This window comes from Notechis scutatus, chromosome 1 (genome assembly GCF_049901735.1).
Source record: "Notechis scutatus isolate UNSWTSFEM ecotype Mainland chromosome 1, rNotScu1.2, whole genome shotgun sequence".
NCBI lineage: Eukaryota > Metazoa > Chordata > Lepidosauria > Squamata > Elapidae > Notechis > Notechis scutatus.
The window spans coordinates 107,322,383-107,338,192 of NC_142009.1; the positions used below are offsets into that span (position 1 = coordinate 107,322,383).

At 38.7% G+C, this 15,810-nt stretch overlaps 1 protein-coding gene across 1 annotated transcript in view; it reads right to left on the minus strand.

The window, feature by feature from the left end:
- Nucleotides 1–5,676: 5,676 nt before the first annotated feature.
- LIN28B (lin-28 RNA binding posttranscriptional regulator B) overlaps nucleotides 5,677–15,810 on the minus strand; it is an 89,887-nt gene continuing 79,753 nt past the window's right edge. Inside the window, 1 exon segment of the mRNA XM_087950281.1 lies at nucleotides 5,677–8,595. Within this exon segment, the coding sequence (XP_087806407.1) occupies nucleotides 8,223–8,595 (373 nt within the window). The 3' untranslated portion in view covers nucleotides 5,677–8,222.

Below are 15,810 nucleotides of genomic sequence, written 5' to 3' on the forward strand. Positions count from 1 at the left end.
TATTGAAATAATGCTATCATGTCACGCCTAATTCTTCTTTTCTTAAACTAGCCAAACCCAAATCCTGCAGTTGTTCTTTATGTTTTAGTCTCCAGGCCTTTGATCATCTTGGTTGCTCCTTTTCCAAAGTCTCAACATCTTTTTTGTAGTATGGCAACCAAAATTCCAGGTGTGGTCTTACTAGGTTTTATAAAGCAGTAGTAATACTTCACATAATCTTGATTCTTTGCCTTTGTTTTCACAACCCAGGATTGTATTAGTTTTTTTGGCTGCTGCTGCAAACTGCTGGTTCATATTCAAGTGATCAACCACTAGGACTTCAAGGTCCCACTCAGAGTTACTGTTTTTGAGCTAGGTCTCACCTAATCTGTACTTATACCTTTGATTTTTCCTGCCTAAATGTAAAACTTTGTTTTCTCCACGTTAAATTTCATTTTGTTGGATAGGGCCCATTGTTCAAGTCTGTCAAGGTCTTTTTGGATCCTGATCTTGTCTTCTGGGGTGTTGGCTATTCCTGCCAGTTTAATGTCATCTGCAAATTTGATAAATTCCCCTTCTATTCCCTCATCTACATTATTTATGAAGATATTGAAGAGTACTGGGCCTAAGATGGAGCCTTGTGGTACCTCATTGCTTACTTCTCTCCATGTGGATGTAGTACTATTAAGGCCTACTTATTGAGTACAGTTTGTCAGCCAGCTACAAATCCATCTGGTGGTGATTTATTGGATTAATTTGGATGCCATACAATCCATCCACCTTCTAATATGTTGTCTTCTAATGACAAAAGTTTCTCTAAGCAGCTTGCACATATATAAAGCAATAAGGCTCTCTAGATAATTTTTCTTGGGTCCATCCTTGATGGAATTGGGATTATAATCTCCTTGGATTTCTCCTTTTGCTTAACAATGTTACCTGTGCAATGTATGAGAAAAAATGATTACAATAAAAGTAGATTAAAACAGGATTATGGCCAGTGGTGGAATTCAAATTTTTTTTACTACCGGTTCTGTGGGTGTGGCCTGGTGGGCATGGCTTGGTGGGCATGGTAGGGGAAGGCAAAATCTTCATTCTCTCCCCAGCCCACTAACCTGCTTTCCAGCTCTGTTCTCCTGTGCAGGGCAACAAAAGAAGACCCAGCCGATCTCGGGAGGCAGAGAATAGATGGGGCAGGGCCAGTCAGAGGTGGTATTCTGAACTACTCAAAATTTCCGCTACCGGTTCTCCATAACTGGTCAGAACCTGCTGAATACCACCTCTGATTATGGCTATTGTAAATTTATTGAAAACATTAAAAAGGGTGAGCATCGTAATCAATTTCAAACATGAAGAATTACGCCAATGAATGATTTGTAAATGGGACAGAAACCATTTAGGGCTGTGCCCAATGTTTTCCCACTCAGTATATACTTAAACTCTCAGAAATTGTTGGTAAATGCCAATGTTATGTTTTATTTTTCATCACATAATCCTTTTAAACCTCAGTCACAAATGGATGATTGATAGAACTAAACATTCAGCAATAGGCATTAAATGAAGGTATAAAATACAGGATATATAGAAAGACAATCAGTGCTTCATTCCAACAAGACAGAGACAGTAAACAGGTAGAAACATGATCTTTCCCAACCTCCTCATCACTGTCTTCTCTTTTAAAAGACCCCAAAATTCAAGTGACTTATTTTTATTATATGTAAACAACATAATGAATTAAAAATGGACCATGAGGTAATCTATATTCTATGGAGGACAGGTTTAAAAACACTAGATAAAAAGACAATATTCAAGACACACAGATATTGTGTTCACTTTGGTCTCTGGTTATTTAATCCATTCACTAGAGTAATATACAAATTCAAGTCAATATGATAATACTTGTCAGCCATATTGTTAAGAAGTAGGAAACAGAAAGAGGTAGACACTATTGTAATGGTTTTTCTTAGTTTGCCACTGCAGGTTAGCAATAGTTTAGAGCAAATGTCCTAACTCTTCTTATATTCAATTTCATTCTCATTTTCTTGTGATGGATGCCACATTGGACCTCCACATGAGCAAGCTGCATGCTTGGGAAAGAAGCTTGATGCTTACTTCCCTGGTTATAAATTATAAACTATTGATGCTGAAAATGGAGCTTAGATTAATACACTCTTAAAACCTTGAATTTGCTCAACCACAGTATAGATGCGGCAGAGTTAGGGGTCTGATCTACCTGCATCAGAGGACTGAATTTATATTCACACATTGCTTATTTTCAACACGTTTGGCCTGATGCAGGGCATTGTGAAAAATTGTTGAAGCTCCCTTTGTCAGCATCTTGTCGCCAACCGGTCATGATGGCAGAATAACACTATTAGCCTATCTTCAAAAGGCTGATGATATAAAACAGAACAAGATACATTTAACAAGTCTTTAAAAGCGACCATAGACAAAGTCATCAAATCTCATTAAAGACATCTAGCAAAATTAAATCCTGCGCATCCGCACACATTTTTCCCAGTGACATTCATTTCCATCACAACTAAAGGGGAAGAAAAACCTACATATATTCTTTTTGATAAACATTTCTCACAGATAAATTAATTTAAATTAGTTTAAGACTTAATGAGATTTTTCCACTTTATATTTTTTTCATACAAAAGTCACCAGGTCTATAACACTTTTATGGGTCTCTATCCACAAAATTACACAAAGGAAGTAACTTTGGGGTAGTACTAAGACAATTAAGATCTTTTTAACTGAGTAGCCTGTATTTAGCAAAAGAATCACATCCTTATAGAGCTAATTGTACAATCAAACAAGACCTAAGTAATTGTCCTCTTATCTTTTCCCTCTGAGATTTTTTTTTTAATGTTGCTAGTCAAGTGTGCACAGCTCCTACTGATTTCACTATATGAGACCAGTTCTGGAGCACAAAAGCCTCAATTCTAGGGCCAGGAGACAAAGAAAACATTTGTGCAAGTGAGAGTCCCATTGAGATTCATATGACAGACTTGCTGTTTCAAGTTTTGGCTTAGTCACATTAGAAAGTTCAAAAAGTTTCATAAAGCTTGATGCCAACAAGAGTTCAGGATGCTGTTGAAAGCAACAGTGATTCCTAAACAAGGTGATTTAAAATAAAATATTTTAATTTTGCAGTAAAATTATAAATCTTAAAAGCTTTAAAGGTATTGGCATCTATCATTTAAGCATGAATTGTGCTCATGTATTTTTATATTTACTATCCACTTAGTAACTTTCAGAGAGTTGGTCTACTCGGCTATTATGTCTTTATACTGGTGGCTGAAAAAGTGCAAACCGGATTTGCACACATATCGTTAGCATTTGTTTAATGATGCTCACAATTCTTAGGACTTGGCACATGTACTTTGAGGGTGGGCAAGTTAAAGAGCAAAACAAATGCCTTAAAGCAGGGCTGTCAAACTCGTGGCCTGTGGGCCAGATGCGTCACATGGTGGCCAAGTCCACGCCCAGTTTAGCGAAGGGAAAAAAAGTCACGATATGTCATGTGACACTGCCATGACAAAGCAAGTTTGACTCTCCTGCCTTAAAGCTTGAAGGTCCTTAAACCAAAGCTTGGTAAAGTTGACTGAATTTATACCTTGTGCAGTTACACCTGAGGGGAGAAAGTAGGGTTGTGCTCCCAGCATCTTGGGGATTTTGGCCTTTTGGTTGTTACCTTCACCATGACTCTGAAGGCAAAGAGGTGGGAAGAGTGGTTGTTCCAGGCACTCTTCTTGGGCTCTCTCATTGACCACCTTTCTCTGCCTTGATGGGAGGCCACTGTGTACAGATCATGCTTCCCTGTTCACATCACATACAGGGGGGGAAGGGCAGGAATGGCTGCAGTTGGGGCATCAGCCCACTCTTGCAATCAAAGGACTGTGATTTATTAATTCAAGTCTCCTTATTCGGACATCATACGAGACTGCAGTCTCATTGTTGTTCACCAGTTGGAAATGGATCTTGATTTAACAAATCACACTACCCTTCCATTGTGTTTGGGTCTGCAGACAGAGTCGAGGAGGGGAATGAGGGAGGCATGCTGAAACCCAAAGCTCTTTCTGCTCTGAGATTGCCTAATTTGGGCCATGGGATTATTTAGGCCAGACAAAAACTCAGGGCTGGGCAGCCAATTCTTGCTGGAGCCTGCCCATTATCAAAGCAATTAAACCCAGGAGTGCATTATTTTGGAACAATATGGTTGTTCTATGTTCCTTAGAAACTGGCAAACATACTGATTGGGATAAATATAGTATTGCTCTCACTAGCAGTCTGCTAGGTTGTTATATATAACTGATTATTTACTTTCAGCAGATAATTATATCTTATAAACAGAGAGCAAGGAAAAAACCTAACAATTCTCTTGCCATCCAGGAATAATGAGATAATTATTTAATTCCCACATGCTGGTTCTTTATTAGAGGGAACAGAAAATCCTGCTTGCATATCAACAGCACCTCTTTCTCTGTCAACCAGGTAGAATAAGTTAAATTTTTAGAGAGTCTTATATTATTTCAAAGAGATGCATCATTTTCAAAACTAAACATCATTGTAATATGTATATGTTGCACAAGCAATTTTTTTAAAAGTAGAGGTATGTACCATAGAATTAAAAGCCACATTTAAGGCCAGAGCAACACGCAGGTATTGCTTCTGAGGTAAGCATGAGGTAGTTGTTTGCTGTAAACAGAAATAATTATATTCTTCCCTATATTAACAATGTGGCTTAGAAATTCAGGAATGGGAATACATTGCCCTGCCCACAACCCTGAAGGTCAGCCATGCTTGTAATGTGTTCAGTTCACTACAAGGAAAATATTATGCAAAAAGTTGATATCTGAGTCATAAGAAACTCATTAGTAAACAGAGGTAGTTATTATCATTAGCACATAATATGTATATAATAGCACAGTATGTAGCAGTATCAAAGCATTTTTGTTTGTTCTGAACAAGCAATCAATCTGTAAAAGAAAAACAATAATTACATGCCATTTTCCCTGAGCAAGGTTCTTTGTCCTGAGAAGGATATTTTGCAATAGTGACCATCCTCCAATATACAAAAATAAAATGTAAACTTTTAATAATAAGATAGATCTGCTAGGCTCTCTTAGCAATTTAGTCTGTGGCTGCTGGAATTACTTATTTCACTCAAAAAAAAAAAAAGTAGTTCTGAAATTTTAAAGTAGCTAAACAGAGAATGGCCTGTTTTCAAATCCACCATTTCCATATTACTCTCTAAATAAAGGTCAACAAACTTTGGTTTATATTTTCAAAGTGACCTTACCCTTGCCATTGTTACTGTTTTATAACCATTATTATACCTATGAAAAGATTAGGCAATGCCACTTTGATTTGTCTACATAACTTAAATAAGTTTACAATCCTTGCATAGGGCAAGGAAGTAGTTCTCTATACATACATCACATTCAGTATCGTCAAAACAAAAACAAAACAAAATCCAAAAAACCAAAACACCCCGTTTTGCACTGAGGTTCACTGAAAACATCCGTATAAACAACCAAGATTCTTCTTTCCCTCCAGCACTGCCATGGATTCCAAGCAAATTTCCATCATCAGAGTTAGGCTTACTTTTAGGCCACTGAGCCATTTTCCTGAAGGAAAGTGGGATAGTGGTGACAGCAGTATAAGCAACAATATTTAGAGGGTTTTCCCCCCCCCCTGCAGGTAATAATGTCGTCTCAGATTGAGCAGAGCCTACAGAAACAAGCCTTGAGATTCTCAATGACTTAACCTAGGCGTGTCCAATCCATGGCCCACAGGCCACATGCAGCCCTGGACGGCAAGTAATGCGGCCCCACAAAATTGTAAACTTTAAACCTTATTATGTGATTTATATACATTAACTAAATTGTATATTTTATATGGGACCAAAGACAATTCCTCTTTACTCAATGCAGCCCAGGCAAGCCAAAATGCTGTACACCCATGACTTAATCGAAGAAAATCTGAAGATTTGGTTCAAATTATATTATGAACACAGATCTCTTTTACTTATATTTGCTTTTACATTAATTTGCCAAATAAATTAGGTAAAGTATTTCTTCAAAATTAATTTTAAAAGGAAGAAGCAATGGTCCACAGGACTTAACATCTAGCTCATATGTCTTTTGACGGTATCAACAGCAGCAGCTGCTCCAAAATTGGTGAAATGGGTAAGAAATTGATTCTAGCTCATTCTTGGGAGAGTGGAAAAATTGTGATAATTTGATCCTGATCAAATAATATTGTAATGGATGCCCCAGAAGTCACTTGGGACAACAAGGAAGACCTGGTTTCAGGAACTTCAGAGAGGGCCAGCTGGAGTAGGAGGTGACCTGTATCATAGACTCTAGATGGTTGCAGTACCTGATCAACTGGAAGGGGCCCTAAGGACGTATCCTGGGAAGATGCTGAGGCCGTGCATGCCCCCTATCTGGCCTGCTAGTTCCACCTCTGGTGTCTATGGAAACTGATCCATGGAGGTCGAGGGGGGGCAGGCCATGCTAGGGGGATAGTGTAATGGATGCCTCAGAAGCTGGTTCAGATGACGAAGAAGAGCTGGCATCAGGAAGGGGTGGGCAAGAGCAGGAGGAGAAGCCAAGAAAGCTGGAGGAGTGACTGGACAAGCAACTGAGAATTGGACTCATTGGATTTTGCGCTGGTTCCTGTGTGAGGTGAATCCTAGGGAATACTATTCGGGGCAGATGAAGCCTCAATAAAGACTTCAAACCCTTGTGGTACGTGCGCATATGAGCAGGACAGGACAAATGTATTGCCAGTTACCTGGCTTTCTAATTTCCATTTCTAAAAACAAATTCCCTAAATTCCAAGCACCTGGGCAACTCTGTAGGCTTTTAAATAATTCAGCATGTACACAGACTGTAATTACTGTTACATAATATAGCAATTAAATAAGTTTAAGACTGCAATCCTATACACTATTTTTTCTTTTCTTGAGGCCACCGAGATCTTTACACAGGATTGCACTGTAAATATCAAATATTGATCTTTGGGAAGTTAAAAGTCCCAAACCCATTTCTTAGAAAGACCTATAGAAATCTGTCCAGTGACACGAACACTAAATTGGAAGATGCTACTGCTGCCACCACCACCACTTTCATAATCCTCAAGATTTGCACTAGATGAGTGCAATCAAGTTTTGCAAAAGGGGAGTCCAAATGGCGTCTCAATATCACTTTAAACCATTATTTTAACATATACATTTTCCCATGCAATCACCTAACCTGTATATAAATCATATTGAGTTGATACAGTATTTCAGATAACACATTCATTGTCTAAGGGGAGGGCAAGGAAAAAAGGAGAAGATCCTTTAATTCTTTAAAACTTTGTGGCAAGTCTGAGGCATCTTTAAACCAAGGCATTACCCTCTCAAGTTAAGAACTAAGAACTTTCTTCCATCTTTTCCACTGAGGGAATTACAATTTCCCTGAATCCTACAAGGATGTATTGATCTATTCAGTACCGTGGTTATGGTGACTCTATATACTCAGGAAAGTATGGTTACAATTCTTTCCCTCCCCTTTTCTTTCTCTTTTATAATTAAAAAAGGCATCATTAAAGAAAAAAATCCATTTAAAACTCAAAACTATTACTTTCCCATGAATTCAAGAATCATAGTATTTAATGTATACATTCAGGCAACGGGCTAGTCTGTACATCAAAATATCAGATGGTTTATTGTGACAGGAATGAGTTTCTGTGCACAATGGGTATATGTGCTGCTTCCCAGCCCCTGGATGGCTGTGAAGAAATTAAAAAAAACTCACTTCCATTTCTTATTAATTGCTGTTTAGAATTAACAAATACTATAACTGTTTCCCCCCCAAACTAATATGGTTAAGATAAACCACAGAAAACTTAAGCAGCCAAGGAAGCATAATCTTCCATCATTCTATAGGGCTGCTCTGGAAAAGAGGGGAAGAAGCAAAGAATATATGCCCAATAATAATTTAGGCTAAGTTTAAAAATCATATGAGATCTTGATGCCCAAACAGTTTAGAAACCCATTAGCCATTAAACTCATCTGAAATTTACTTGGAGTGACTGGTTTGCTTTGGTTTTTTGTTTTCAAAAGACCTCTGGTCCACAACAGTAGTTAAAATTTGAGGTTTGTTGCAGGATAATACGTAAGATTATTCTCCTTGTGCTTGAATGAGGTAGACATCCCAAGAGGTAATGAAAGGCAGTGACAAAGCTTTTTAAGTCTTTTTTCTTTTTTGAACTGATGGTCCCTTCCGGTTTTGCTCTTCAGGCGATGGAGAAAACTTACTTGAAGCAGCTTCTTGAGGTGACTTTCCTGAATGCTGTAAGATATCTGGCCTTCCTTCTAGAGAATAGGATGGAGAAGTGTAGCCATAGGCTCCTCCTCCTCCTTCCCTCAGGAAGGCTGATGTGGATGGCTGAGTGTCAGCTTCATATCTTCCCTGGTAACTCGTGGGCTGCTGTGGAACAGTTTTAAGCGGACAGTTTGCCACCATGTGCATGATGCTCTGACAGTAATGGCACTTCTTTGGCTGTGGAGGTAGAATACATTCCTTAGCATGATGATCGAAGCCACCACAATTGTAGCATCTGCAAAACACAAACAGGGAGATATATATACTTTTACTGAATAGGCTCACAAAAGAAATGTTTGATTCTCAACTTTAAATAATAGCAATAGGCAAGGAGACCATTATCACCAAATTTGGAAATGTAAAGTCCTTGAAGGATAACCATGGTAAGAGGGGGGGAGGGAAATCAATTAAAAAAGATGCATCAATTTATTGTCACTGCTGATTTTTGTTTCACAGAAGTTAAAAAAAAGAACAACCTGTAAGCAAGTTTTAAAGCTCAACAGCCTGCAATTGCCATCTCTTAGATTTTGAGATAATTGAAATTGGATTGGATTTTGAAGTTTTTTAAATTTATTTGTATCCCGCCTTTATTATTTTTACAAATAACTCAAGGCCACACCACATCCAACACCTCTTTCTCCTCCTATTTCTCCACAACAACCCTGTGAGGTGGGTTTAGCAGAGAGAATGAGTGGCCCAATACAGTGGTGGGATTCAAATTTTTTACTACCGGTTCTATGGGCATGGCTTGGTGTGCGTGGCAGGAGAAGGATACTGCAAAATCTCCAGTCAGAGGTAGAATTTGCTGGTTCTCCGAACTACTCAAAATTTCTGCTACCAGTTCTCCAGAACTGGTCAGAACCTGCTGAATACCACTTCTGGCCCAATGTCACTTACTGTAGCAGCTGGCTTTCATGGCTAAAACAGGACTTGACCTCACAGCCTCCTGTTTCTATCCTGGTGCCTTAACTACTAGGCCCAACTGGTTCTCATTCTCATGCTTCCCTCCTTGCTGGAACCACCAATACATCATCATACTTTGTCTGGGGGATACTGAGCTCTCACAGAAAGGTTTTTCCAAAGGAGAGGGAGGAACACTTTTGAGAACCTCCTGTGAAATCTCAAATGCTTCCCAGCTTTGAGGTATATTATACCAAAGTAAATTTTTTGCAAATTAGTCACAGCAAAAGCATTACTGTGAGAACATTACAGAGCTCAAGAAAAATATGTGAGGGTTGTGGGTGTTTTGAAAATATCTAAACCAAGATAAAGGAAATGGTTTTCTTGTGAATAAGTTACTGAGAGAAAGGCAATGTGAAGGACAGGTTGCTGTGATTCATTGAGTAATTATCTGTGCATTTACAGATATGGATTTGCATCTCTACATCTTTGCATCTCATCAGAGCTCATTAGAGGGAAGAATGTTGGCAGGAAGACCCCTGGTCCTCTCTGCATTTCCAGAGTGGGTGAATGTGGGTGTTGGCGCATCAAATCTGGATTGTAGGGAGCTTTTTTCAAGGTCCTTTCTAACTCTGAATAGTCACTAAGTAACTGATCGTAAGTTGGGGACATTGTGTACTATGTCTCAACTATCATGATGAGGAACTCTGTGCTAGGTAAAACCCATATATGCAATGCAGAAAGAAAAAGTCATGTAGAAAAAAAGAAGATAAAAGAAACGTACTTCCAATAAATAATTATTTTGTGTGATTTTATTTTTAATCTGTTTCAGGATAACCCACTAGAGGGCAGCAACCATCTGATCATTCCCCTCATCCTTGAAGTGCTTTAAACTGTTATTTCAAAAATTATTGTCAGAGGAAACCAGGTCATTTTAACAACAGTTTTAAAGATGAAGAAAGGTATGATCAAAATCATATTTCAAGAAATATGCTTCTACACCGTATACATTAAAGTATCTTTATCTATCTATCTATCTATCTATCTATCTATCTATCTATCTATCTATCTATCTAAAGATATCTTAATTCCAAGCCAACAATATTTTTCTCCTATAGATTGGAGTTTGAAATAAAAAAAATCACCCTCTCAAGGAAAATCATTTGTAGCTCAGCACTCAGATGAGCATGAATTAACTCCAAGATTAACCTCCAACCAACAATCAAGAAGTAAACAATACCCCAATCAAGGAACTGCCAAACAAGCCAAAGATAAACAGCCCAACCAAAGAATCTCCAAGACCAACCCCACCAACACTGACACTAGGAATATAAACTGAGAACAATCTCCAGTCCTTAGCAGCACTAATGATGTAACCAAGTTGGGGCAATAAAGTATCTGTAAGTACACCAAGCTCAGATAGCACCAGCCCCATATTGTTTATGTTCCCCGTAAGAACTGTAAGTCTTCAAATATTGCTGAGCAAATGCTTTTGAAACAGTAGGAACTTTCCAAAAAGCAGCTTTCTCACCTCCCATTCATTTCAATGGAGTTTGCATATTAGCCTTGTATTTTTTATAATAAAAGAACATTACATTTAAAGTTACAAAACTAACGGGGTGGGAAGAAACTACATCACAATATAGCTGTGACTAGGTACATTTTTGTATGAACAAGAAATAGAAACAATAGATTAAATTAACCTTATTTCTCATCCAAACTTGCCCCAGTAATAGTCTATTCACTTTGTTTAGACTGACTATTAGGTGAAAGTTTGGTTTAGTTGCGCTTTATGGTTTTTACAAGAAAGGATTCCTTTCAAAGGTTTGTTGAGACCTGAAGTTCCTCCCCAATCTTTTCTGGGATGTGATTTTCACCAAGGATTGTTTTGGGTTAAGTCATTCAGTTTAGTTTATTTCTTTTTCAGTCCCATTTTGGCAGAAGGATTTGAATGGATGAAAACATGCCCCCATTGGAAGTCAGGAAGTTCCCTCTAGTCTAAACCTAGCAGGGAATTCACAGAATAGGGTACCTATGAATGTAGGGTACAGTAAGAGATGTAGGATATCTCCTTGCAAGGACCCCAAAAGCTCATGTCTAGCGGGTGCCCTCCCATCAGAGGTATGGTGAGCAGCCCCCCAAAAGGTTTTCCCTACCCAGTGAGGTACACCAAGCCCCATTTTTATTATGACTGATGAATGTTGAACAGTATATAAGTATGTAATATAAACTTAATAACAGAAATAGGAAATATTTCTATAACACAGAAGCATCCCATGAATTTAAATGAAGCTTGATGATCAGGTCTGGATCAGCAACTTTTTGTGATCCTCTTCAAAGGAAGCCTGGCTATCAACTGATTGTGAGCTCATTGTGAACATAGGCTGAGCACTATTCCAAAGCAGTGCTACTCTAGAACTGTGCAACTCCATAGTTGCATAAACCTTTGTCCAAAAGCAGACCATGACTATGTTCATGAAAACCTTTGTGATAAACAGAGGAAAAACTGATATGATATAGCCATACAGCCAAGCTTGCTGCATAAACCATTTTACAAACTGGTTTCCTCTCCAAGTCTTAAGGAAAATGATTCTGGGTATGTTCCCTATAGGGGAGTGGGGAGAATGAAGTCAGGATATCTATCAACCTCTATAGCAGGGGTGTCAAACTCAAGGCCCGGGGGCTAGATCAGGCCTGGGGGGGGCGGTACTTAGATCTGGCCCACGGGGCCATTCTGGAAACAGTGAAGGACTGGCCCGCGGTGCCTCTGCCAGTGAAAATGGAGCTCAGGAGGGCTGCGTGCAGCTCTCCCGAGCTCCGTTTTCACTGGCAGAGGGTTGCAGGAGGCCATCGCAGGTGAAACAGAGCTCGGGAACCTGTTTTTGCTGGCAGAGCGCTAGGGCCATCACAGGTGTCCCCAACATGAGTGACATCAAACTGGCCACTCCCCCTCCACCCCCCCAAGGCCAAACACAACCTTGATTTGATCGAGTTTGACACCGCTGCTCTATAGGGTACCTTCTATATAAAGGTCAGTATCAGACCTTTATTACTTTGGCTTTCTACATCTCTGTTCACCTAAAGACGTCCCTTCCATTCACCTGATTAGTTTAGTTAAAACAAGATGAAGTATATACTCAGTTAAGACAATTTAAGTAAAGAATTCTGTTTTGCTGTGCTTCTTGATGGAAGAAAATAAAAACCAGCGTGTGATATAACCTTATTTGAAAATGAATTCTATTCAGCAGGAGGAAGAAATATACAAGGTTCAACAAAACAAAGCCATAGCAATAGGAATTTAGATGAGGCCAGCTCATTTTTGTTAGGCCCACATACAGATATAAGCACAAGTATTGCTCCACACATTTTTCTTTAAATGTGCTGAAGTAGGCTAAAGGGCTTCATCAGCAGATCAGTTAGCAGGCATATAGAAATCCATTTAATAAGTCACTAGGGTAGGCACTATGTTACTCAATTTAATTTTTTACCTTCCCAAATGACCAAAAGCCAGCTAGCCCAGGGAAGCTTCTCATTTTGTACATATAGATGAGTACATATTAGTTATCCATCATCTACTTATGCACTGCTTGGAAACCTAAGGATCTTAAAAAGCAGAGAACTAATTGTAGGCACACAACGTCACAAATATATTGCAAATAACAAAGTACCATTCATGAAGGTGAAGATATGTATTCAAATTGGAAAATTAAAGGGTTTAAATAGCAGAGTTCTCAGTGTGTTTACCTGAGTTAGTTTATTATACTCATTAAACCCTAAATATGACTTTTGATATACTTTACAAAATGTGTTAGAGACATGGTAAAGTTATTTCTGCTCTTTAAAAAATCCGTAATGCTGTAGCAGAGCACTAAAATAGGTATTTTATGATTGATAAACAGGTTGTGTTACTGCCTTCCAGAAAAAAAATGATACTACAGAATAGATGGTAAGATACAAAGTTCCACCAAATATTTAGTACAGATAGTCCTCGACTTATAACCACAATTGAGTTCCAAATTTCTATTGTTAAGTGAATTTTGCTCCATTTACGACCTTTCTTGATACAGTTATTAAGTGAATCACTGCAGTTGTTAATTTAGTAACAGTTGTTAAGTGAATCTGGCTTCCTCATTTTGCTTGTCAGAAGGTCACAAAAAGTGATCACCTGCCCTGGGACGACCCAACCGAGTCAATTGCCAAGTGTCTGAATTTTGATCTTGTGACCACAGGGATGTTGCAGCAGTCAAAAGTGTGAAAAATGTTTGCAAACCCACTTTTTCAATGTCATCATTGAACTTTAAACAGTCACTAAATGAACTGTTGTAAGTCGAGGACCACCTGTATTTATGGCAAGCCCTATTTGCACTTCTGTGTTTCCAGAAAAGCTTTCTGAAACTGCCTTGCTCTGACAAATATGTAGAAAGCTTTGAATCAGTCGCATGTCGTTTCAGATGTTTTTCTCCTCTTTTAAAAGCAAACAGTTCCCCAAATAGCATGAACAGTACCAAAATCACCAATAAAAACTTTCCTCAGTTTCTGTTACTGGCAAATGGGTTGCAAAAGCTCTGAGGATGGAGATTCTAGGAGAAGTCTAAATAATTCAAACATTGGGGAGGGACAAATTTTAAAAAAAAAACTGCCATAGTGCTATTTATCTATGCACTAAGTGTGTATGTTCATACATACATATATACATGCACGCATGCATATAACACTGAACAAGTTTCCCCCAAAAAATCTTTAGTAGTTCATAGTTAGTGACAAAACAGTCAAATTAACATTAAAGAGACTGTACTGTCTGACCACACCTAATCTGATATTTCCTCCTGCCTTTAAAACAATATTATACTGGAAGTGCCTGTTTTCAGCCTCCAGAGGGCCTCGGGAGCCCGGGGGAGGCTGTTTTTGCCCTCCCAGAGCCTCGAAGCCTGAAAATGGGCCTGTTTTGGCACTTCTGGTATTTCTGGAAGGCCCCTTTTTCAGCCTCCCGACGCCGCAGAGGCTTCCTTTGAGCCGCAGGGAGGGCGAAAACAGTCTCAAATGGGCCGAAATTCAGCTGGGAGGCATATGCATGTGCAGTGCAGGTAAGTTTGGCTGAGGCTCATGCCATTGGATTGCCATCATGGGTCTATACTATGGTATTACAGACCAGTGATCCCCAACCTTTCTTATGCCACGGCCCGGTATCCCCAACCTTTTTTATGGCGCGGCCCGGTACCGGCATTAGCTGGGCGCCGCCATCTTTTTTGATGAAAAAGTGCTTCCGGTGAGCTTTCTACCCGGAAAAGCTCACGGGTCTATACTATGGTATTATAGACAAAGGGTAGCTTAATCAATGGATGACTGCCTCGTCATTCTCCTTCAAACAAAAATATTCTTTCTTTAGATATTTCCACGGGACTTCATACAAGCAACTGTAATCAAAAGCATGTTTCAGCAGATATAAGGAAACAAATATTTGCAAATTTGAAACTGATCAAATGCTTAGTCGAAAGTGCTATACAAAATGAAAAATAGTTCTCCTCCCAAAATACTGCTTCTGTTTTTACTTACTGCTATCAAAAATAAACACCTTTTCTGGAAAATATAGAAGAACAAAACTTTGAATAATGTACGTTTCTTTGGTCCACAAGAAGAGTACGATGCTAGAAATACAGCTGTATACAGTTATTATTTATTAAATCTTTATCCTGCCCTTATTAGAAAAAATATATATACCAGTCCATGGGCATTATCTTTTCCCAATTGTAATCAATAGAAGGGGATTTTTAATTTAAAAAGGAAGAAAACCAAGATGAAAAGGGACAAGAAATAAAAGCCATACTTGCTACTTGTGTCATGTATAGTTAGTCCTCCACTACAGGTGGTCCTTGACTTACAACCATTTGTTTAGTGACAGTTCGAAGTCACAACACTGCAAAAAGTGAATTATGATTGGTTTTTGCACTTATGAACATTGCAGCATCTCCACAGTCACATGATCAAATTTGGGGCATTTGGAAACAGATATATTTACAACAGTTGCATTATACTGAGGTCAGGCAATCACCATTTGTGACCTTGCCAAAAAGCTTCCAACAAGCAAAGCCAATGGGAAAGCCAGATTCCCTTAACATTCACTTAACAACTGCAGTGATTTGCTTAACAACTGTGGCAAAAAGATCATAAAATAGGACACAACTCAACAATTGTCTATCTGTACTTATTTTTCACATTTTAGAACCCATGTGCTACTACAGCAGCTAGTAGCAAGAAGTGACTCTATAATTCAAGGACAGAAGCAACCAAGAACTAAGGAGAAATTTCCTGACAGTTAGAACAATTAACCAGTGGAACAACTTGCCTCCAGAAGTTGTGGATGCTCCAACACTGGAAGTTTTAAAGAAGAGATTGGACAAGCATTTGTCTGAAATAGTATAGGGTTTCCTGCCTAAGCAGGGGGCTGGATTAGAAGACCTGCATGGTCCCTTCCAACTCTGTTATTCTATTCTATTCTGTTCTGTTTTGTTCTATTGCTACATTCCATTTGAGCATTTCACATTGTCTCTCT